Source organism: Nerophis ophidion, linkage group LG04 (assembly GCF_033978795.1).
Source record: "Nerophis ophidion isolate RoL-2023_Sa linkage group LG04, RoL_Noph_v1.0, whole genome shotgun sequence".
Classification (NCBI taxonomy): Eukaryota; Metazoa; Chordata; class Actinopteri; order Syngnathiformes; family Syngnathidae; genus Nerophis; species Nerophis ophidion.
Window position 1 is genome coordinate 26,497,961 of NC_084614.1, and position 25,499 is coordinate 26,523,459.

At 40.1% G+C, this 25,499-nt stretch overlaps 2 protein-coding genes across 6 annotated transcripts in view; one reads left to right on the forward strand and one right to left on the reverse strand.

Moving 5' to 3' along the window:
• Positions 1–6,265, reverse strand: part of slc6a7 (solute carrier family 6 member 7) — a 22,448-nt gene extending 16,183 nt beyond the window's left edge. The window contains exons 1-3 of the mRNA XM_061897698.1: positions 6,020–6,265; positions 4,663–4,888; positions 1,276–1,407 (exon numbers count right to left, since the gene is read on the reverse strand). Of these exons, the coding sequence (XP_061753682.1) occupies positions 1,276–1,407; positions 4,663–4,888; positions 6,020–6,079 (418 nt within the window). The 5' untranslated portion in view covers positions 6,080–6,265. The remainder of the gene's footprint in view (positions 1–1,275; positions 1,408–4,662; positions 4,889–6,019) is intronic.
• On the forward strand, positions 5,891–23,831 carry LOC133551219 (SLAIN motif-containing protein-like). 5 transcript variants are annotated; one of them, XM_061897700.1, is made up of 9 exons: positions 11,387–11,506; positions 11,695–14,894; positions 16,239–16,366; positions 16,426–16,524; positions 16,591–16,683; positions 20,060–20,106; positions 20,246–20,303; positions 21,610–21,732; positions 22,975–23,831. In XM_061897700.1, exons 2-9 carry the CDS (start codon positions 14,587–14,589, stop codon positions 23,241–23,243), a joined length of 1,125 nt encoding a protein of 374 aa, XP_061753684.1. In that variant the 5' UTR covers positions 11,387–11,506; positions 11,695–14,586; the 3' UTR covers positions 23,244–23,831. The 5 variants fall into 5 exon arrangements, with proteins under 5 accessions (XP_061753687.1, XP_061753684.1, XP_061753683.1 ...); XM_061897703.1 differs by lacking the exons at positions 11,387–11,506; positions 11,695–14,894 and adding an exon at positions 5,891–6,346; XM_061897699.1 differs by lacking the exon at positions 11,387–11,506 and having other exon boundaries at positions 11,515–14,894.
• Positions 23,832–25,499: the final 1,668 nt, after the last annotated feature.

The following is a 25,499-nucleotide window of genomic DNA, read 5'->3' on the forward strand; positions in this document are numbered from 1 at the left end:
TCGTCAGCTTTGGGCTAGCTACGTCATTTGTGTGCGCTGGGAAAGACACACTCGCCAGCGGAAGTGGATATTTCGTTAAAACATCCTGTTTCGGTGAGCAAAGGTTAATTAAGACGACAACATTTTCGTTGCATCACTTGTCAAAAGTGCGCAAATAATCGGCTATATGTAATATATGAATATGTATTTTAAATCCAAAGAAATAGCGATTGTTAAAGGACTGGAATTGACGCTGTGGCGCATTTGCTTACAGTACATGTAAGTTGAAAAATAAAGCTCCCGTAGATGTCCATGTGTCCTCACTTAATAGGCATTAAAATATGACAACTCTCCCAAAAATACTGCACTATTTTCATCCATACATACATTATATTATTTTAATTTACTTTCACGTAAAAAAACACAAATTTTTTAAGGTGTTGCGACTTCCTCCCGGTCAACTTCCTTAATCGAAGTGCGCATGCAAGTGATGTCAAGGCAACATTGGTGCCTGTGCCCGTTTACACTGGAGTCTGATGAAGATTAAACAGTCAACTGGAAAAATCAGATTAAAAAAATCAAATTTAGGCCACTGTTGCCTGCAGTGTAAACGTAGTCTAAATAAAATATTTTTTAATGAAACTTTTGAAGGCCCTTGGAAATCCTGAGGCCCCTGGCAACTGCCTGTGTTTGCCTAATGGTAAATCGGTCCCTGCCTGTGGCAACACTTATTTTGCCAGAACAATTAGAGGAATTTTTACAATAACGTTTCGCTGAGATTCATCAAACCAGACAGAACATATTCAATAATGAAACTCTTAGCTCTTGCAAAATTTAAATATTAAATATATTTTTTCACTTATACAGTTTACATGTAGTTATGGAGCTATTTGCATATCATATGTTTTCATATTTCTAAACGTATTGTACAAATAATGTCAGATTTAGAAAATAAATGCTTTCTGGTATTTTTTTCACATAACAAAAATCCGATATCTTACCTGGGGAGTATTCATGTTTAACATTGCTATGAAATGGAACAAACACCTATACCTATTTGTCCACAGTTTACCACATATGCAATTTGATGTAGTATATTAACACTAAAATACTTTCTGTATCAAGTATTATTTTTAAAACAACTACAGTAACACGTAACTGCAGTATATTTAATTAGCATGAGAGTAAAGGATGGGTGACAAAAATAAAGACCTTATATTGGCAAATAGAGTGTATATCGAATAGACTTAGAGTGTTGGTGACTCTGACTTAACTCGTAGAAGAAGTGGTCATCACCTTTTAGCAGAGGACAGCATTTCCACACGGTGATGGGTCCGGCTGCTCCATACTGTCCTAGAGAGAGCTCCATGAGGAAGAGCGGAACACCAATAACGAAGACCATGAGGAAATAAGGGATAAGAAAAACACCTGAAAGAGTACAAGGAGATCAGGACGAGGAAACCACAAGCAGGGTGAGTCTGAGTAGGTTGCCAATTATACTAAGCAGCTACACTATAAGTATCCATAATCTAGTGAGAAAGGCTCCATCAAAAGATAATAATGGTCAGCGTTTGTAATTGGGGTAATAGTTTAACTCTGTTATTATTGTAGTTGGCCCCCAGTGAGCTACTGTTATGGTTATGATGTCAGTTTATTTTGAACATGCATACAATTACAATTCGATTCATTAGGTTTCCAGTATCTCATTACAGCATGTCTGAAAAGGAGTAGGAAGAAACAGTGCTTATTTAATCCTACCCCTTTTTTTTTCATAGCAATTTCTTTGTTTATACTCAATCTGAAACATAACAGTGAATATATAAATTAATAAAAGGAGTAAGTAAATAAATGTTAATTCCCTAAACAAATACAGTTTTAATTAAATAAATAGTCAAGTAAATTATGATTTACATAATGAGATGAATAAGATTATCTTATTTTTCAATGAGGGTCAAAATATTTATCAGGATTCTTCTTTTTTATACTTTGTAAAAACTTTGAATTTGAACAGTTTCTTAAACTGGATCATATTGTACATTGTTTTGACTTATTACCTTAGTCCATTTCATTTTTTAGCTTCACATATTGATATGCTAACTAGGTCTTAAGTGCTAAGAAGAATTGATGTGTATTCTTGTAAGCAGGTTATAGTTTGTTTTGTACATATCTTTAGCGTTTTGCAAATGCACAAAATCATTTAATAATTTTTTTATTGATTCAATAAATACAGTCTTCGATAGCCATTCTTGCCAACCTTGAGACCTCCGATTTCAGGAGGTGGGGGGTGGGGGGCGTGGTTAAGAGGGGAGGAGTATATTTACAGCTACAATTCACCAACTCAAGTATTTCATATATATATAACGAAATATTTGACTTTCAGTGAATTCTAGCTATATATATTTATCTTATTAATACAGTATACAAACAAAAGAAATAGTTGAATTTCAGACGGCACCTATCAAATACAAATACAGTTGTTCTACTAACTGTAGTGTGCTTGCTGGTTACTAAAAAAAACAACACTTACCTTTCACTATTTGAGTAACCTTTTTTCTGCCATTTGCGTACTGGCGAGAGTCACTTGCCGTCAGGTGCGCAACACCACGTAAATCGTTGGCCAATCAAAAAGCAACCCCATAACGCTATAGCCAACATTCACCAGAAGATGGCAACAAAAAACATAGAATCACTCTATTACAGACGGCGTCGCCATGGATGTAACTTCCTCCCTCTTCTTCTTCGTCTCCTTGTGTGTGCAGTTTTTTATTAAAATCCGTAGATGTTGTAACGTGATCGGGCAGGCAAGCTGTTTAAATAGTGGGAAAGCGGACGTGAAAACAGGCTGTCCCCACTCAGGTCCGCATGAAGCTGGAGGGGGTGTGGCCTCCAGCTCCGCTGAATTCGGGGAGATTTTTGGGAGAAAATTTCTTCCGGGAGGTTTTCGGGAGAGGTGCTGAATTTCGGTAGTGTCCCGGAAAATCCGGGAGGGTTGGCAAGTATGTCGATAGCCAACGTTATGTATTATTCTAACTGATCTTTTTTGTAACACAGTTAGTGATAGAAGTGTGCTTTTGTAGTTATTTCCCCATATTTCTACACAACAACTCACATGCGTGAGTGATTTTTGGTCCAGAACATATTTAGCTTTATTCATTATTGAAATGTTTCCCGCTACCTAAGCTCTGATTTTCCTATTCCTTCACAGATGTGCTGAAATTAATCAACTGAAAATATGTGATGCATTACATTGTAGTTATATTGTAAGCATATTTAAAATAAGCTAAAAACTGAAAAAAACAAACTAAAAACTTATTTTGTATATTTCTAAAATAGGATTCCAATTCCTTTTATAATCTATTACTATGCCCAAAAAATGTTTTTTTTACCCTTTCAATGTCTACTCCGTCTAATTGTATTTGTGTATGACTTCTTCTTCTGCTGTTACTGAAAATCATTATTTTAGTTTTACTGAGATTCAAGGATAGTCTGTTATTGTCAAACCATGTCTTTAATTTGTTTAATTATTCTGTAATTATTTGTATTAGCTTTGTGTGGTCTCTATTGAATAAAACCCAGCTGTGGAATCTGCAAATAGTACAAACTTGAAGTCCTTTGTAAATTTACAATTATTGTTTATTTAGTAATTGAAAAATTCTGGACCCAGTATTGATCTGTGTGGTGCTCCGCAGGATATACTTAGCAGAGGAGATGTGTTTGCCTAGGTTCATGTATAGCTTCCGGTTAATTAAGTAACTTCTTATCCATTTTAAGACCAGCCATTAGATGCCATATCGTTCTAAATGTGTTAATTGAAATGTTATGGGTAATTATTACATGCTTTTGTTAGATCCATAAACACTGCAGCTGTACACTATTTGCCATCCATTACAATGGTAATCTCTTCCGTTCTTTTGACTAATGCCATCGATGCTGACTCTGTGTCTGTATTGTAGGTCAATGAGTTTTCAGCATTTATTCATGAATTTGTCCAATCTGTTGTTCAACAATTTTAAAATGATTTCAGAAAACTGTGGAAGCAAGGAAACAGGTCTGTAGTTTCTAAACTAGTGTTTGTCTCCAGTCTTATAAAACTGTACAACTTTTGCCATTTTCATTATGTTTGGGAATTTGCCTGTTTGAAATAATAAGTTGCTAATATGTTACATTTTCTGAAATCTCTTCAAGAACCTTTTTATCACTACCATATCAATTATGTTACAATCAGTTTAAGTCTTGGATTTACATTCCTTCACAACTTTGATTATTTACTCTTCTGTCATTGTTCCTTCACAACTAATGCTGGGCTGACAGTGTCAATCAAAATTGAGCATATCTTTGGAAAGGCCAAATTCTGACACTTTTTACATATTTGATATTATTAGGTTGTGTTCCAGTGGCTCTGTGTGTTTTTTTGGCTGTAGAATGTACTCAAGTGGCAAAATGTTATTATCTATGTGAAGTTGTATAAGCGATCAGACACATCAAAGAAAGTACGATACTTATTTAATTAGTAGATGACTTGTGATCAATCACCATAGTGGAAAGCATGACAGGCTGCCAGCCAAGATGAACACGAGCAGAAACTACACCCAGAACAAAGAGTGTCTCGTTCGAAGACATACTTTACAGTATTATACACATACAGGTATGTGAGGCCTGCAAACATGCTAGGAAACCTCTTACCTCCTCCGTTGCGATAGCAGAGGTAGGGGAACCGCCACACGTTCCCTAATCCCACACAGTATCCCAGGCAGGAGAGCAGGAACTCATATTTCCCACCCCATTGCCCCCTTTGGGCAATCTCGTTTGGGACGGGCAATGGACTTTGGACTTCAGATTCACGCTGGTCCTGGGATACAGTTGTATGGCTTAGGCCATTTTGGGCATATCCGTTCGAATGTGTTGAATTCTACAAGTCAACAACATAAAAGTTAGAGACCATAAAACATAGAAACACTATGGACAAGACAAAACAATTGTAGTTTATTCGGTTTTCTATTCCACACTAGCCACTTGTCAGCCAGGGGGACTAAAAAATAAACATAGTGTCAACCACAGGAGATTGGCGTTTGTGATCGACATGAAAGGTCGTTATTCGGCAATGGCAATCACACGCTTTTTGTGATTGTGAATGTTGTCTATCTGTGTTGACCATGCGTTGAGATGGTGACTTGTCCAGGCTGTACCCTGCCTTCCGCCCGTGTGCAGATCGAATAGGCTCCAGCACCCCCCTTGACCGCAAAAGGGACCAGCGGTAGAAAATGAATGGATGGATGGATTGATTGATTGAAACTTTTATTAGTAGATTGCACAGTACAGTACATATTCTGTACAATTGACCACTAAATGGTAACACCCGAATAAGTTTTTCAACTTGTTTAAGTCAGGGTCCACGTTAACCAATTCATGGATGAACTACTTTTTGATTTTTGCCTTCAATTTGTAAAATCATAAGAACAAAAGATAGGATAACAATTGAAGCAAACAAAAAATGGTTTTAACACACGTATTTGTGAACAACATGACATTTAGAAATTCAACAACATCCACAAAATGGTAAAATGATTTCTTACATCCTGGAATTGTATATATTTGTTTGAGTAAAATGATATCAGCAGTGCAAAATACTTAAACAAAAGCTTGACTGTACGACAATAAATCCATCCATCCATCTTCTACCGCTTGTCCCTTTTGGGGTGACAGGGGTGCTGGAGCTATAGCTCAGCTACATTCGGGCGGAAGGCGGCGTACACCCTGGACAAGTATATACCTGAATGTGAACAACACAACAACTATTATTCATACAAATAAACATGAAATACTAGAACAGTGCACTCTATCCTGGAAGCGATGAGGTAGATAGACATATTTGTCTCGATCTCTCGTAGCGAGGAAACTAAACGGACAGGTTTGACCACTAATTTCCCTACTTTGGTTTTGCTGTGTGAGCGCGGCACCCGGCGAGCACACTTCCAACGTATGAACTTTTATCCTTAAAAATAAGCAATATTTCAGGAGAGAACACCAACAACAACTCTACCTGGGTGACGTTGGCCAAAGCCGGGTTGCCGAGTTCGCCTCTTCCCCCGTCGTCCTTCATATTCAATTCCACCCCCCGCGTCACAGGTGGAACTTTTCTCCTCGATTAATGGTTCCACATCCTACACATTTACTCCGGAAGCTGTTCTCTGAGGCACACCGTGGCGCTGCTCTCCAAGTTATGCTGCTAGGAAAGAGTGCCGTAACAAGTTGAGGGGCCATAGAGAGAAAACGGGCAAGTGGGGGCGGGGCCAAAAGGGAAACAGGGCGCAGGTGCAGCACAGAGACTCCTCCCTCATGTTTTGTTTGCTATGACGTCATTGAGCCGGTAAGTAGATGCCTTTTGTTTATTTGCTAAATTATGACACGCCTTAATAACACCTGAGGTTTTACTGTTGCTATTTTAAACACATTATAAACACTCATTATAACCCGAACAATGTATTGCTTTGATAGCGGACACTACCATCAGGAAGGTAGATACACTTTTTTATAATGTGGTTTTGGTTCAAATGAATTGAGATTTGATTGGAGTTTGAATTGAGGTTGCAAACAGGAAGAAAAACTTCCAATTGGAATTGAAAAATTTAAATTTCAATAGATCGATTTTGTTCTGAAATTAGCGTATTTCCTTGAATTGCCGCAGAGCATATAGTATGCGCCTGCCTTGAAATACTGCCGGGTCAAACTCGCTTCCCAAAATAATTAACGCATGGTTAGTATTACCGCCTGGTCAAACTTGTGACATCACGAGTGACACTTCCCCTGTCATCATTTTCAAAATGGAGGAGGCTGATTTCAATACCGGTAATTTGAAATCGCATAAGGGGAAGAAGATTAAGAGCTATTCAGTAGGATTTAAGGTCCAAGCTTACATCACACTCAAATTTTACTGTATGCCTTTGGTAAGTGCCGGAGTGAGAAGAGGTTTTAAAATAATTAGTGCATGCTTACTTTTACCGCATGCCTTTGGTAAGCGCAGGAGTGAGAAGATGTTTTAAATTAATTAGCGCTCCGGCGTCAATTCAAGGAAATACAATATGCTTTTTCAGCTGGGATTCTCAAACTGTGGTATGGGTACCACGTTGTACGCAGTGGTATGCCCGAAAATCACTTGATTAAATATTGTAATGTAACAGTTTAATTTTCCTATATTCAAACGCAGTAATGCTGTTCAAACCGTGTGTAATGTTACACTATACTGAATAAAACATTTGCCTTGTTTTGATGAATACTTAGGTCTACTACGATACTGTATTTTAATGTTGGTCATCAGGGTGGTACTTGGAGAGCCAAGTGTTTTCTGAGGTGGCACTTGGTGAAAAAAAAAATGACAATCACTGCTTTACAGTATATTCTATAATCTACATGATTGTTTAACATATTTCCTAGAAATTTTATGACTTTGATCCTCATGCACACAAATACTTTTTATCGACAGTTAGGAATAAAATAAACTTCTATAAAACAGATTGAATATTGCTATCATGCTAATTGTTAGCGCGCTAACGTTGTTGTCAATTTTGGTGATATGAAACTAAAAATCAAGGATATTGTTACTTTAAAATAATAGAAAGTGATGGAAAGTACATTTCAAGTTTAGAAATTTTGTATTGAATTTTGGCATTTTAAAGTATATAGGCCAAAGCATTTGTTAAATTTTACTCAAATGCTTCATGTTACTTGTCTACAAGGAATTGATCTGAATTGCAGATCAATTCTGGTCACCCACATCTGCGGTCCTCTCCAAAGTTTCTCATAGTCATTCACGTTGACATCCCACCGAGCTGTGAGTTTTTCCTTGCCCTTATGTGGGCTCTGAACCGAGGATGTTGTTATGGCTTGTGCAGCCCTTTGAGACACTTGTGATTTAGGGCTATATAAATAATAATTGATTGATTGATTAATTGAAATTAATTCCACTTCCTGTGATTTTAATTCCATACCCTGTGTGGCGGACTCCATTTAATTCAGATTTCCAATTCTTCAAATAAATTGAATTGAAATTCCAAATTTTGCACAAGCCTTACTCACACTCATATTGATTGACATCTATTGACAACTAGTAGTCTGCACCAGAGGTCTTCAACACTGCTACTGCAGGGAGTCGCAGAATTTTGGGGTCATTCAATCCGGGAAAAAGCTACAATATTTTTTATGCACTCAAAAACAGCAGAATCAAGGAGACATCCCGACTGAAGTTACAAATTCAGGCGGGATGTCGGTAGAGAGAGGAAATTTCCTGGAGTCTTCCGCAGAATCAGGAATAGTTGACAAGTCTGAGGACGTGTCCGTGGAGCAAGTGTTTTCCAACATGAATATTTTGTCCTTACAATTATCACTTTTGACAGTGTCATTTCCTCTCTTATTTTGTACAGATAGGGTTTAAGTTATAGTGGTAATCTGACACCCACAAGGGTCAGTACCCGGCCTCAACTGCTACCCACTTTTGAGGCACCAGCCCCACCACATATTGCTCCAACCACCATGCTGACAACTGAGAAGTTGGGAAGGACCCGGCTGACCATTGAGGGAGAAGGTTCAGACTACGCCTTTGTCTTTACTGTGGTCTATCTGGACATATCCTTCGTTTTTGTCCAGCTAAACCAAAAAGACCATGTTCATCAGGTGAGGGGGTCCTGGTGAGCCATGCATCTTTTCCCCAAGATAAGGGAACCCCGACTTTGTGGTACCCGCTACGCTAGCGTGGGGCTCTAAATCCACCCAAGCAGAAGCTTATTTGGACTCTGGGGCAGATGAGAGTCTCCTGGACTACAAATTTGCCCAAAAGATGGGCATTCCCCTGGTCACCCTGAGCAGGTCACTTCCTGCTCAAGCCCTGGACGGACGTCCTTTGGGACTCATCGGGTTTTGTACCGACCCATTACCATGAACATTTCAGGAAACCACAGCGAGACCCTCAGTCTTTGGGTGCTGGAGACCCCCGTCGCCCCGCAAGTGCTGGGAAGATCTTGGCTCCGTCAACATGACCCCAACATCTCTTGGTCTTCTGGCAGGATCTTAGCGTGGAGCACATCCTGCCACGCTAACTGTCTTAGGGCTGCCTCCCCTCCGGTCCACGTCCCCAGTATCGCTACCACGAGACGGATCTGTCCCGTTTACCTGCCTGTTACCTTGACCTAGCGGAGGTTTTCAACAAGGAGCAAGCACAGGGTCTACCCCCGCATAGACGATACGATTGTGCTATTGAGCTACTCCCGGAGGCTAAACTACCTGCCAGCCGGCTTTATAATCTGTCACTCCCCGACAAAGAAGCCATGAAGACATACATCACAGAGGGTCTAGCTTCGGGAATCATCACTTCATCCAAGTCTCCACTGGCAGCTGGATTTTTCTTTGTATCCAAGAAGGAGGTTCACTCAGGCCTTCCATCGACTACCGTCATGTTAACAACATTACTATTAAGAACAAGTACCCACTGCTTCTTCTCAACTCATCCTTTGAACCATTGGCACCAGCCACCATCTTCTCTAAATTGGATCTCCGGAACGCCTATCATCTTGTGTGGATTAAGGAGGGGGACGAGTAGAAGACGGCATTCAACACCCACCTGGAGCACTTTGAATACTGGGTCATGCTCTTTGGTCTCACGAACGCCCCGGCTGTTTTTCAGGCCCTCGTCAATGACATTCTGCGTGACATGCTTGATAAATTTGTCGTTGTTTACATTGATGACATTCTGATTTTTTCCCAGAGTTTGGCTGAACACCAGGAACATGTTAGACTCGTACTCCAGAGACTTCTGGACAACCGGCTATTTGTCAAGGCCGAGAAGTGCAACTTTCACACCTCTTCTGTGGAATTCCTCGATTTTGTAGTAGAGAAGGGACACATCAGAGCCAACCCCAGGAAAGTGGATGCTGTTGTGGATTGGCCTCAGCCTTCTTCTTGAACAGGGTTGCGGAGATTTCTCGGTTTCGCTGGATTTTACCGACGCTTCATCCGGGACTTCAGCCGGATTGTCGCACCATTCCATGCCCTCACCTCTCCTAAAGGTATTTTTGTCTAGTCTCAAACTGCTAACAAGGCTTTCGAAGAACTGAAGAGGAGATTCATCTCCCCCCTGTCCTCGTCCACCCTGACTTGGACGTTGCCTTTTTCGTGGAGGTGGACTCTTCAGACTCCGGGATTGGTGCTGTACTTTCTCAATGCTCAAAGATTGACAATCTCATTCACCCAGTTGCATTTTTTTCCAGACGCCTATCCCTGGCAGAGCGAAACTATGACGCTGGGAACAGAGAACTGTTGGTGGTCCACAAAGCTCTTGCTGAATGGAGACACTGGTTGGAGGGGGCTCGTCACCAGTTCCAGATCCTGACTGACCACAGCAATCGCCTTCACATCCGCTCTGCCATGAGGCTGAATAATCGACAGGCAAGATGGCAACAATTCTCCACCCGCTTCGACTACTTGCTGTCTTTCAGACCCGGGTCCAAGAATGCTAAGGCGGACGCTCTCTCCAGAGTGTTTAAGGAGGAACCTTCTGTGCACCCAGTGGATGTTCCCATTCTTCCTCCTTCTCGCATCGTGGGGATGATTTATTGGAAAGTGGAGGAACCAGGTAAAAAGTGCACTGCGCTCCAATCCAGGTCCTGGGGGTGGACCACCCAACAACCTCTTTGTCCATCAGGAACTGCGATCCAGAGTCCTGGATTGGGGCCACTCTAGCCTATTTTCGTGCCATCCTGGATTCCAACGAACCCTTTCACTGCTCTGTAGATGCTTCTGGTGGCCTTCCATGGCCAGAGACACGCGTGGGTTTATCGCAACATTTTCTTCTTGTGCCCGCAGCCAGGTATCACACACGTCCCCAGCTGGTCTCTTTCACCCGCTCCCCATCCCTGCCCGCCCGTGGTCACACATCGCCTTGGATTTCATCACAGGATTTCCAGCCTCCAGAGGTAACACTACCATACTAACCATTGTAGACCGATTCTCCAAAGCAGCCCATTTCATTCCTCTTGGCAAACTAATTTCTGTTACGGAGACGGCTGACCTCCTCACCCTTCATGTCATCAAATTGCATTGTATCCCGGTAGACATTGTGTCCCGCAGTTTTCTTCACAAGTCTGGAGACCCTTTTGTAAGGGGATTGGGCCTCGGTCAGTCTCACCTCGGGAAACCACCCCCAGAGCAACGGGCAGGCTGAGAGGGCAAACCAGAGCGTGGAGACCATGCGCCGCTGTGTCGCCAGCAAGAAGCCCACTACCTGGAGCAAGTTCCTTCCTTGGGTGGAATACTCCTAGAACTCCTTGAGGAGCTCCGCTACCGGTACGTCACCTTTTGAGTGTTCTTTGTTTCCCTTGTTTCCCCAGCAAGAATTTGAGATTGCTGTGCCCTCTACAAAGGCCCACATAAGGAAGTGTCAGAGGGTGTGGAGAACCGCTCGAGCAGCCTTGGAGAAGGCCTCTGCTAAGATGTGCCAGGCCAACAAGTTTTGTTATTGGCCAAGGAATTTAATCTTCAGGTACCTTCTAAGAAGTTAGCTCCCCGTTACGTTAGTCCATTCCCCATCATCTCTATAATTAATCCCGTAGCTGTCAAGCTGGCTCTCCCACCCTCGGTTAAGAGACACCCAGTAGTACATGTTTCACAAATAAAACCGGTAGCGGAGAGCGCTCTGTCACCCCCTGTCCCTGCCCCCCCTCCCTCTAGGTTCCTGGAAAATGGAGATCAGGTTTGGACGGTTAAAGAAATCCTCAGGGTCCGTCGACAGGGTAGGGGGCTTGTGTATCTGGTAGACTAAGAAGTTATCTCCCCGTTACGTTGGTCCATTCCCCATCATCTCTATAATTAATCCCGTAGCTGTCAAGCTGGCTCTCCCACCCTCGGTTAAGAGACACCCGGTAGTACATGTTTCACAGATAAAACCGGTAGCGGAGAGCGCTCTGTCTCCCCCTGTCCCTGCCCCCCCTCCCTCTAGGTTCCTGGAAAATGGAGATCAGGTTTGGACAGTTAAAGAAATCCTCAGGGTCTGTCAACAGGGTAGGGGGCTTGTGTATCTGGTTGACTGGGAGGGTTATGGACCAGAGGACAGGTCTTGGGTACCGCGCCAACCCTGATGCTACCCGGTGCTCGTCGGGTGCCTCGCCAAAGGGGGGGTACTGTAACTGCGCGGATTCGAACCCGCTTCCCTCCTGCATCTGATTGTCACAGTACCTCCTCTGGCTGCTCGCTCGGACACGCCCCCGCTCGCGCCCCACGCACACGCAGCAACAAGCCTGCAGGTAATCACTCATCAGCACACTTGGTCTTGATGAAGAGGGAGCAGTTTAAAGAGACAGCAAAGCCAAGAGGCCTTCGCCAGAACGTAGCCAATCTCACCTGATGTCTTCAGTGATTTTGTCCTTGCCCCATGACCTTCCGGATTGTTGCTTGCCTTCCTCGATCCTTGACCACTGTTTGGACCCTGACATCATTGCCTCTCTCCAGCCCCCGACTGCTTGCCTTCCCGCTGACTACCCCTTTGCCTCACCATTTTTGGATTCGACAAACGATACATCCAATATGAACCGACAGCAACCTCTGGTAAATTCACATTGGTTAATTCCACACATAGTTTGCATTCACTCATTAGTGGTAGCGTACACATCCCACACATTCATTAAAGGTTTAAACAAACCTTCAAAACACAGTTCTGCCTTGCTGTCACGTCCTTCCCTTTGCCTAGTTCAAAGGACTCCGGCTTATTAGTGATCCCCAAAGCCCAAAAAAAGTCTGCGGGCTGTAGAGCTTTTTCATTTCGGGCTCCAGTACTCTGGAATGCCCTCCCGGTAACAGTTCGAGATGCTACCTCAGTAGAAGCATTTAAGTCTCACCTTAAAACTCATTTGTATACTCTAGCCTTTAAATAGACTCCCTTTTTAGACCAGTTGATCTGCCGTTTCTTTTCTTTTTCTTCTATGTCCCACTCTCCTTTGTGGAGGGAGTCCGGTCCGATCCGGTGGCCATGTACTGCTCGCCTGTGTATCGGCTGGGGACATCTCTGCGCTGCTGATCAGCCTCCGCTTGGGATGGTTTCCTGCTGGCTCCGCTGTGAACGGGACTCTCGCTGCTGTGTTGGATCCGCTTTGGACTGGACTCTCGCGACTGTGTTGGATCCATTATGGATTGATCTTTCACAGTATCATGTTCTCATATGTTCTCATAGTCATCAGTATCATCAGTATCACAGTATCACGTTCTCATAGTCATTATTGTCACCGATGTCCCACTGGGTGTGAGTTTTCCTTGCCCGAGGATGTCGTAGTGGTTTGTGCAGCCCTTTGAGACACTAGTGATTTAGGGCTATATAAGTAAACATTGATTGATTGATTGATAGTGCATAACACCTGGTTAGTTACTATATGTGAGCACTTCCATTTTCTCTGTTTCTTTTTCTTTCAGCTCACCTGTTTAATTGGTAATTAGGCCTATTTAAATTATTTCTGGTTCACTTGTCACTGTTTGCCCTTGTGCTGCATGACTTGCTGCTCTTATGCACTCGGCACTAGGCTGCTGTTTGCAATCTTTAGTTATTTTTCCCAGTTTGATTAAACTATTTTATTTTGTGCCGTTGAACAGTCAAAGGTCGGGTTTTCTGAAAAATTTCACAAGTATTTATTTAAAACTGGTCACTGGCAAAATGTTACAGCGCTGGTCTAACGCCCAAAAAGGTGTTGTCCATGGCCTACATGAGAAAGCATTTGCAAAAGTGAGCCCAGGTGAAAAATCCTGCAATGGGTCAATGAGTCCGAAAATATTTACCCTAGTGAAGCCAGTACATGGAGAAAAAGGGGGAATGATGGAGAGAGAGAAACTTGTGTTGTCCCACCCATCAATGAGGGGAATTTTGTGAAAAGGATGTGTAGCTAATTAAAATTATTATCATTATAATTGAAAAAATATTCATATTTGTGATTAGTTCTTCCTTTTGAGAACTTTGACCATTGTACCATTCTTTTATCAGCTATCGTAGCTCATCTTAAACTTGGGGTAACATTTGGAGCCATTTTTCTTTCAGCCTTGTGCAAATGTTTAGAAATACTAAAACATGCATCAATGTCCCCAAAACAAAGTCAGGCATAGGGATGGCTTAAGATGCATATGTGCTGCATATGTGTTTGTGTGTGTGTGTGCTTAATCAAATGAAGTTCAAGACCAATCTACATGAATTTAAATGTATACTTGTTACAAAATTCGAACGACTTGCAAGTTGTCGTCTATCTCTGCATCCTGGGGTCACTACAAGCTCAACCACTCACAACCGTGTCATGTCTGTTTCTTCTACAGCAATCAGGAATATTGTTAATTTAGTATGAGGCATGTACTCTTGAGCAGGAAAACTACAATTAAAACATGTTTTATTCTAGTAGCTTCCCTGTTGTGTGATTAAATTGTTTTTTTTTTCTTAGCAGCAACCTACCAGTGCTTTAATCCACATAATCTTGTGATGCTTCTCTAATTCCGTCTGTTGAGGCTCTATAATTAACAGCCTTGCTCTAGAAATCTGGGTCACGAGCTTGAAGCCAGATTGTTGCAACACATTTTTGACTGAAACTGGAAGTCATGGAAGTCCAAGACCTGATGAGGCGTGACTGGGATGTTGATTCTTACGATGACACCAGCTCAAACTGTCCTGTTTCAGAGCAACTTGCCCGTGTGTGGGACAAACCAACAGTGGTTAAGTGCGAAAGTTCTCGCTCATTTGCCAAGGATGCAAGGATGAGACTTGACTATTTGAAATTTGGATCCCAAGTACCTCGCGGTGCCAAAGAGGGAGCAATGCATCACGGTGAGAGTGAAAAAACCCACACTGTGTTGGATTTAGTGGAGCTTCTTGATATCAAGGATGAGGTGGAAGATGAAGAGAGTTGGTAGGTACCCTGGAAACTTAAATTAGCTGTATGTCTATTTCTTGTGATGGGCAATAACTACATTTCCCAGTAGCTTGGCGGCAGTTTCACTACTTTTTGAACGTGTAGCTTTTCCTGTAACTTAGATACTTTTAGACCCGTGTAGGGAGGTATTTTACATCAAAGCTACAAGCTACAATGAGAGAAAATGGACTGCGAATCCAGGCCAAACAAATACGGAGAAAACACAATGATCTGGATGAATGAGATCATCCATACATAGCTAGAAAATCCATGATGATTGGTTGGTGTTCGTATGATGAGTCACAATTGACTAAGTTTAGGGCGAAACATTACGGAATGACCAATCAAAGGCAAGATAAAGCGTGTATAAAATAGTTCTCCCGAAATGTGTTTTGTCAATCTTGTTTGGTGTGGCTTCACAGTGTGGCGCATATTAGTAAGAGTGTTAAAATTGTTTACATCGCAACCATTAGTGTACTCTGTGTCACCCAGTATGCCTTGCAGTCGTGTGCGTGTTGCTGCGGAAGCCACACACAACATGTTGCTAGACTGACAAGCAGATCGTACATGCTGTAGAAGGCGACAAAGCCAATGGCTTCATAGCACGCCCTAATACTTATTAACTGGGTGACTGCCGGCAGTCGTTCTAGAGAATATTAGCGTCTCCTATTGTCTTCTTCGCTTTGTGACACGGGTCTTAAATGTCTCTTTGAATGGTAAAGGATACCGATCTCAGAACCATGTATATCAAATATTTCCGGATGGTTCAACCGCCACCCGCCCGAATCGAATTAAAATCTATTTTTTCGTCATGTCACCCGCCCGACCCACGGTTTAGCCGCGGACTCCGCGGATGAGACCGCAAACTGCGCATCTCTAGCGTCCAACACAAATTTAGGAACACACATTAAGGTGAGTTGAGTTCATGAAAGGTTTTACTGAAAATAACCATTACCAACTGTTCCCAAACAACACACAAGTCATTGTTGTTTTTGTCAAGCTATACATGTATGCTGCGTTTTTTTTTTTTACTGTGGGCAGAGAAAATGAATAACATTATAGAGGTGAGTCAGATAAAAGGTCAACTAAAATAGATACTTTGTTATTGGGTCCATTTGTACACTCTCAGTTACGTTAAAATTAATATTATACATGAGGGACCATAGATAGAAATACCGTTAATTGGGGGTCTGTAGCTTAATGCATGTTTAATCGAGAGTAAATTGTAGCTTAGCTTGCTACATTTTTTAAGTAGCTTTCCCATCACTGTCTATTTCAAATATGTACTTGTACTTGCTGCTATCACGTCAGGACTTGAACACATAAACTGATCACTCGCAGGCTATACGAGTCTCCAGAAACGGCAACATCAGTAGAGTCTCCTCTCAGATGGTGTCGACATGTCCTGGATAACCCGACTCCTGAGACGGAGGCTGCATGTCGTTTGCTGACAAATAAGCTGAACCAAAGTAAGCAACACACATTACATTGTTGTGGCTCGTCCCATCTGACGGTTATCCTTGTGTAGGTTCAAGCCGAAGCGCCTTCTTCAGACAGCCTGCAGGGCAACCTCAGAGGGATCAGTACACATCTGTCAACACTGTGCGCTACACCTCTTACACTTCAGGTAGTAGCAGCATGTATCGTATTCATAAAAACATATACGTTGGAGTCACTGTATTTGTCTAAACAGAAAACAATGATGTGACCTATGAAGCCATAAGCAGCAACTACAAACTGGAAGACATCACCGATGTTCACATCATGGCTCGTATACAAGAAGACAGTAAGTATGCCATCCAGTGTTGACAGCTTGCCGTTGATTCCAACTCCTCCGAGTGACTTTTGTTTTTCACCTCAAAAGCAATTTTTTCAGATGTTCCGGAGACATAAAAGCATTTACTAATACTATTACTATTACTATTGCCTTTATTGCTCGCGCAGCAGTCCCAGCTGCAGTTCAAGCTGACTGCAAGGGAATTGTACGTGGGCAAAGCCGCCGCTGTGTGTGTCTTGGTTTGATAAATCACTGCAACGTCCAAATCCAGTCCTTTACTGTTAATGGGCCAGTCAATAGATTTGGTTTGTTCGCGAATGACACACAACCCTGCAGTTTTGGACTGTTGCCGTATACAGTCCAGAAATACAATTAAACACATGTCGAATGTTCTGTTTTTTCTCCCCCTAACAGGTAACCAACAAAAAGTCAATATAAAATTAATAATAATAATAATCCATCCATCCAAAATAATATAATCAGATAAGTACAGGCAAATATTGACATGGGCAGCATGGTGGAATAGGGGTTAGTGCATGTGCCTCACAATACGAAGGTCCTGAGTAGTCCTGCATTCAATCCCAGGCTCGGGATCTTTCCGTGTGGAGTTTGCATGTTCTCCCAATGAATGCGTGGGTTCCCTACGGGTACTCCGGCTTCCTCCCACTTCCAAAGACATGCACCTGGGGATAGGTTGATTGGCAACACTAAATTGGCCGTAGTGTGTGAATGTGAGTGTGAATGTTGTCGGTCTATCTGTGTTATCGACTTGTCCAGGGTGTACGCCGCCTTCCGCCCGATTATAGCTGAGATAGGCTCCAACGCCCCCCGCGACCCAGAAGGGAATAAGCAGTGGAAAATGGATGGATGGAATCAAATAAGTACAAGCAAATATTGACATGAAGCCACAGACGATTGCACTCATCAATTATCTATCCAACCATTCATTTTCTACCGCTTGTCCCATTCGTGGTCCAGCGATCCTCCGCGGCTCATCAATTATGAACCTTTCAATTACTTTTCAATCATGGTTAAATTTGACAACTCTCTAGTCTTTTGATCAAATTTAATTATCTCCATCCATCCATCCATTTTCTACCGCTTATTCCCTTTCGGGGTCGCGGGGGGGCGCTGGCGCCTATCTCAGCTACAATCGGGCAGAAGGCGGGGTACACCCTGGACAAGTCGCCACCTCATCGCAGGGCCAACACAGATAGACAGACAACATTCACACTCACATTCACACACTAGGGCCAATTTAGTGTTGCCAATCAACCTATCCCCAGGTGCATGTCTTTGGAAGTGGGAGGAAGCCTGAGTACCCGGAGGGAACCCACGCATTCACGGGGAGAACATGCAAACTCCACACAGAAAGATCCCGAGCCTGGATTTGAACGCAGGACTGCAGGAACTTCGTATTGTGAGGCAGACGCACTAACCCCTCTTCCACCGTGAAGCCCAATTTAATTATCTCTAATATTAAAAATGCAGAACAAAATGGTCTGAATTTTGAATAAAACAAATCAACAGAAAACTGTCCCAGTTCAATGTTGATATTGTATTTTGGTCCGATATCAACAAAAAAGTGAGGATAACATCGGCATGCATCCATAAATTTTGATACAAGCAGTCCTGCAGCATGTTTACTTGGGAAAAGCTGTGCAGCCAGTTAACATGTAAATGTCCTCCAATAAGCACACAACTTTGTTTTGTTTTTTTGTATTTTAGTCAAGTCATTTACAAAACGTTAACATGATAGGCTGTAGGCTACTAGGAGCTAGCTGCTACACAACAGCTCAGCACACAATAGCACACATGCTAGACATACGTAATAAGTGTCCTTAGTTGACCAATATTGCAGTCTAAAACACTACGTTTCACTAGTGGGTGTCCCGATACGTTATTGATGTAGGATATCGGTCTGAAATTGGATTGTAACAGCTTTTATTGAAAATCGCCAATACAAGCAGGCCTGTATTGGGAAAAGTTGGACAGCCAATGGACATCTTAATGTCCTCCAATAAGCAGTAAGGTTTTTTTTTTGTATTTTATTGAAGTCATTTACAAAAGGTAAACATGTTCGGCTATAGGCCACAAGGAGATGGCAGCTATTGGCCTGGCCAGATTTTCGATAAGTCAATGAAGATGAAGTCGGTATATTTTCAAGCGTTTAACCGCCATATGCATGCGTTGTTATTGTTACAAGAGTGGTCAGTCTTTCGTATGTTTCAGCAGCTGTAGCCTTTGAGACACTTGTGATTTAGGGCGATATAAATAAACTTTGATTGATTGATTGATTGATTGAAATGTTAACATGAAAACAAGCAGAATTATTGTCTTTTCCTGTTAAGAAACGTCATACCCCAATCTACAAAGTATCCAAGGAAGAAGCATATTGGAAGGTATCTAGTAACAAACGTGTCCGCATCATTCAACTTACTGCGTCATTAACTCGATGAATTATTGTGACCATAAGGTGGCTGCAAAAAACTAAATACCAATCCATTTCTGTCACGCTTGTAAGTTTATATTTTGGTTTTGGTCAGGTTATGTTTATTTTTTTGGACATTTAAGTTCTGTCTTGGCACTTCCTGGTTCGTTTTCGTCCTCCATGCCAACTCATTAGTTTTCACCTGTCATGTCACGTCCTTGTTCTCAGCCTCACACCTGTTTTCACTAATGATCACGGCTACTTAAGTCACTCTTTTTCTTGTCTTCATTCTGGGATCTTCACACTCGCACGCACCCTACCCATGCTGCACCTCCTTCACGACCTCGATAATCTGTTTCATGCCTTGTTCGTTTTGGTCCACGCCGAGTAAGTTTTGTTGTTTATGCCATAGATAGTATATTTTGTTTATTTGTATATAGTCATGCCATTGTGTTGTTTTGTTTTAAGTTTAGTATACATTATTATCCGCCACAGAGCGCGTCCTTGGCTTGCCTTTTTGTAGTTTGTTTGTTTATTAAATAAATATCATGTACTCACGTCCACGCCTCGCTCGTGCTGATTCTCATCTGCGTCGCAGAAACAATCCATGTCCAAGCCATGTTGTGACACATTTCAACTGAAAAACACCACAAGGCCATTCCAGACGGTTACTTATAAATAGGTTAGTGTTTTTCATATCTACCATTGTTCTCTGTTTGACTAATTGGACTAAATTTTTTTTGACGTAAAAAGAATCAAACCTTTTTTAACATTCCACACCTAAAAAAAATAAAAGTATGTATGATTTGTGCTGATATTTGCATCGGATTATAATCGTATTGGTCAATACTTGAATCTCCAATATCAGTACCGTATCAGAAGTGAAAAAGTTGTACTGAAACATCACCAGTTTTTATCAGTCAGTGATGACCTTGGTGTGTGTTCATGCTGCAGGTTTACGACAGGACCAGGCTTCAGCTGGAAGTAGCTCCGAGTCACAAGTAACACTTAACTCTCATTTTGTGGTCATTTATCATTGACTTATTTAACACTCGTGTGTGTGTGTGTGTGTGTGTGTGTGTGTGTGTGTGTGTGTGTGTGTGTGTGTGTGTGTGTGTGTGTGTGTGTGTGTTATTACAGGTCAGACTTCGCCAGCAAGTCGCCCAGTTCAAGTTGCTCAAAAGAGCTCAGAATGGAGGTAAACAATACATTTAGACCATGGATGTATAAACTCTGGCCCGCCAGCATCTTCAGTTTTGTACTTTGGAGTATACACAATACATCATTTATTTATATGACCTAATTTAAAAAAAAAAATATCCCACTCATGGCGCAAAAAACTGCACCCAACATAAAAATTCAACACACATGGTCATACATTATACAACCTGCTCACTGAACTTTGTGTGTATTAGAAATACATGTCCACACGTATACCATACATTTGTTACAACTACACCCATTTAAATGTACTACAATGCATGATGGGACACATACAAAACACTCTCACTACACTTGTCCATGTTTGGTGCATTTTCACTGCTTGATGTTTCTGATTGATTACACAGCTTTAAGGAGGTCGCCACAAAATAAACAAAGTAACAGTGAAATTTTCACATACGTTTAATATTTAGTTATATTGATGATCAATTTTATGACCATTATTATTATTATATTATTATTATATATATATATATATATACATATATATATATATATGTATATATGTATGTATGTATATATGTATGTATGTATGTATATGTGTACAGTGGGGCAAAAAAGTATTTAGTCAGCCACCGATTGTGCAAGTTCTCCCACTTAAAATGATGACAGAGGTCTGTAATTTTCATCATACGTACACTTCAACTGTGAGAGACAGAATGTGAAAAAAAAATCCATTGACATTGTAAGAATTTTATTCATTCTTTCCTTAACACGGATCAATCGTCCTGTCCCCTTAGCAGAAAAACAGCCCCAAAGCATGATGTTTCCACCCCCATACTTCACAGTAGGTATGGTGTTCTTGGGATGCAACTAACTATTCTTCTTCCTCCAAACACGACGAGTTGACTTTATACCAAATTGGATACATGGATGATACAGCAGAGGATTGGGAGGATGTCATATGGTCGTTTAAAACCAAAATAGAACTGTATAGGCTGTATATATATGTGTGTGTGTATATACATATAGAGAGAGATATCTTCATTCATCCATCCATGGCCTTCGGCCCAAAAAAAATACTCTGAAAAATCAAACGATGCACTTTGATTATTTTTTATAATTTTAAAAATGCCCCCCAAAAACATTACAAATGTATTTATTTTAAAGAAAATATTATTAATACTGAAATTGTTTAATTATATTTCTAGACAAATTTTCGGCAGCAAATGGCTCCCAAACCACACTTTTCTTTTCATGCATTAATATTGACACCATTGCTATGTGAATTTGACAACAATCTATTTGATGATTGTTAACTGTCTGTTGATTTGACTTACCAGCCAGGACACAGTCCACCTTGCGGACCAGCCTTCGCTCGCTCCAGGCAGTGAGAAATAGTCGTAGTTTGGACATGGACGACTTCCTCCCTGCTCATCAAGCATCAAACACCTTTCTTCCATCAGGTTGGGAATGTTGGCTTGACATTTATTCATTCTCCTTGACTTTTTACACCCTCCACAGAGAAATATTGTTGTACTCTTGTGTGCTTTCACTCAACGACCTGGCTTGTCCTTCTTACTGTACTTTCAACACAACATTGACGATACCCTTTTATTTAGAGGTGTCTTACCTCTGTTATGGCCAAGGAAATGCCTCCACAGCTGCCCTCCCTGTTTGTGCTCTACATTGAACACAGGAACAACCTGGCTTTTATATCGGCTGTGTGAATCCTGCCCTAAATTTGACAAATCATTGACAAATTGCCTCGAAAATTCTGCCTAGCAACAAGTGTGGGGAAAAATTCAAGTCTTTTAATGCAACTAAACAAAAAATGGATTTGCAACTAGTAAAATATTTGCAAACAAAAATAAAGGATTTGAAATAAAAATTTTAACATTTCTACCAAAAAAAAGGGCAGCAGTAGTCAGCAGATATACCCCAAAGTTCACGCCATCATTGGAGACTGACAGATAAAAGGCTTTTAAGATATTGTTTCAGAGATTAAAATAAAGATGTGCAAAAAATAAAAAGATTGTAACCCGAATTTTTTTTTAAATTGTAACCGCAAAAATAATTTGCAATCAAAAAAATTAAAAATCTAAATAAAAAAACCTTTATGGCAAAAAAAAATTGTAACCAAAAAAAGACTAACCACAAAAGTGATTTGTAAGTAAAAAAAAATTCAAATAAGATAAAAAAAAGACTGTAACGAGAAAAATTATTCTTAACCACTGAAAAAAAAAAAAAAAAAAAAGGAACTACAAATATTTGTTTCAACCACAAAAAGATTGTGACCGTGAAAAAAATTGCGACCACAAAATGGTTTGGAATAAAGAAATAATTAAAATGATTTGTGACCCTCCAAAAATGTATGTAACCACAAAAATTATTTTTAAACATAAAAAAATATTGTAAACAGAAGAATTTTATGCAACCAACATTTGTTACAAAAAAAACAAAACTATTTTTATTGTTTATTCCAAATCCATTATTTTTGTCTACAAATATATTTTTGGTCACAAATACATCATTTGTAGTTCCATTAAAAAAAAAAAAATCTCCATAAACAAGTGTCCTTAAACATATGAGGTTAGCAAGAAGAAAAATAAAAATTTTCTGTGTCAGCTAAAATATATTAAAAAAATATTTGTGTATTAATGTGTTCTGTTTGTAACAAGATTGATGGAGTGTGACTCTAAACACAGGTGGTGTCTCAGTTGTCTCCTCTTCCAGAATGGAGCGGCATTGCGGCCCTTCGTCCATGAACGCCAACGACTCGTCATCACACTTGGAGAGAAGCTGTTCAGTTCAGAAGATGGCCATGAGGGAGGTGCAGAGGTCTCAGTCCCTCAGCCCCCGTCGACTCCCTCATTCTGCTAAGAGATATTTGTCCTTCACTTCATGCGTGCATGCATCACCTGAGAGGATAACAAGCACAGCTTGGGGCAGCAAAGTGTCTTCCACTCCACGCTGAATGTTTAGGATGAGAGGATAACACTACAGTATAGTCTGCTTACTTCTGTGCTGCAATGGATCTTGGAAAAAGTCATATATGTGTGTGCGAATGTGAGTGAATGTTGTCTATCTGTGTTGGCGATGAGGTGGCAACTTCTCCCACCCAGCACACCCTCCCCCACCCCGAGAGGTACAAGTGGTAGAAAATGAATGGAAGGATTGCTATGATGTCATGCACTTCGTGACTATTATCTGCTGTTATAATCTTAATTTCTAGCATTTAAACTGAACATTAATGCATTTTCTGGGGCCATTGCACAACATTAAATTGAGTAATTGAGTTTAAGTTTATTTGGAACATGCAAGCATACAACATGATACATCACAATTTCCAGTTTCTCTTTTCAACATGTTCGAAAAGGAGTAGGAAGAAGCAGAGTTTATTTAATCCTACCCCTTTTCTTTTACATAACAGTTGCTAAAACTTTTGTTCACTTCCTGTTCTCAATGTATTCACAATGTACTCCATAAGTAATCACAATAAAAATAAATAGATAAATAATTGGTGAAGTAAGTTTTATTCCATACGATGAGATAAGTAAGATTATTTTGAGAATGAAAGAATGAATGGGTGAATAAATTCAGAATGTTTATCTTGGTTCTTCTTTTTTGTACTTTGTAAACACTTTAAGTTTGAAGGGTTTTTTGAAGTGGATCATATTAGTACATTGTTTGATTGTTTTGCTTAATCCATTCCATAATTTAATTCCACATATTGATATACTGAAGGTCTTAAGTGTTGTACGTGCGTACAAATGTTTTAAATTACATTTTTCTCTAAGATTATACTTCTCCTCTTTTGTTTAGAAGAATTGTATATTCTTGGGTAGCAGGTTATAATTTGCTTTGTGTATAATTTTAGCTGTTTGCAATTTCACTGCCATGGAATTTCAGTATCTCTGATTCAATAAATAAAGGGTTTGTATGTTCTCTATATCCAACATTATGTAATATTCTAACTGATCTTTTTTGTAACACTGTTAGTGAATGAAGTGTACTTTTGTAATTATTTCCCCATATTTCTACACAGTAACTCAGATATGGTAACAATAGTGAGCAGTAGAGAATATGAAGTGATTTTTGGTCTAGAACATATTTGGCTTTATTCATTATTGACATGTTTCTTGCTACTTTATGTTGTATATTTTTTACATGAGATTTCCAAACGATGTGTATGATGTAAATATGTATTATCAAATTAATTGTAAAATTTTTATTTTTTTCTTTTATTTATTAAACAAAGTATAATGCACATTGACCTGAATGTACATTTAATAAATATGATTTAATTTGAATTGCATTGAACACTAAAAAAAACATTTATCACCTGCCCTTTATCTAAGTTAGGCTTTATTATGAAATACACTATAAAATATTTCTTACATATTTGTGGTACTCCTTATCCAACTATAATTTACAAATATTTTATTAGCATTTTTGTTAAAATTCCTACTTTAGTCCATGGGTTTTTACTCAGCCCTGTTACCCTAACAGGGTCAAAAACTCCGCCACTTCGTTTTATATGGCCCGCGAACGCCTGAAAATAATGTGCATCAATAAAATACTTCATCTTTCTTACTAAACGTATTCGTTCTTTCAATTTCGACCGGAAAATTGCATATCTTCTAAACTATCTGACCTTGCATAAAACATTATATTAACACAGAGGTGTCCAAAGTCCGGCCCGCAGCTCCAGTTTTGTTGGCATATTGTTGTAAAAAAAAAAGGAGTCAAAATACAAAAATAAATAAAAAAACAAATAAATACAAATACAAATTTGTAATGTAAGAACGTTATACTAATAACTCAGGGGTGTCCAAACTTCTTCCGAAAAGGGTTGCATACTGAAAAGTCAAAGTATGTGGGGGCTAGTTTGATTTTTTTTTATTTCATTAAGAAAAAAAGATGAAAAAGGATGTTATACATTCTGTATTTAAAGACAAAACTTAAGGTTAGCTTCTTGTTATAAGTGACGCTGACAGTGTTTTATAATAGTATAAAAAATTTAGATTTTGATTATTATGTCTTTAAACATTTTTACTGTTGTTTTTTTAACTGCATCTGTAATGATTAATAACTGCACACTTTGTCACCTATAAAACACAGCTGGCACTAAGTTTTATCTTCAGCTATATGTCATGTATGTTTATAGCATTTTCTTATCAAATAAAAATATATCAGAATGGTCCCACATACTTTGACTTTTTAGTATGTT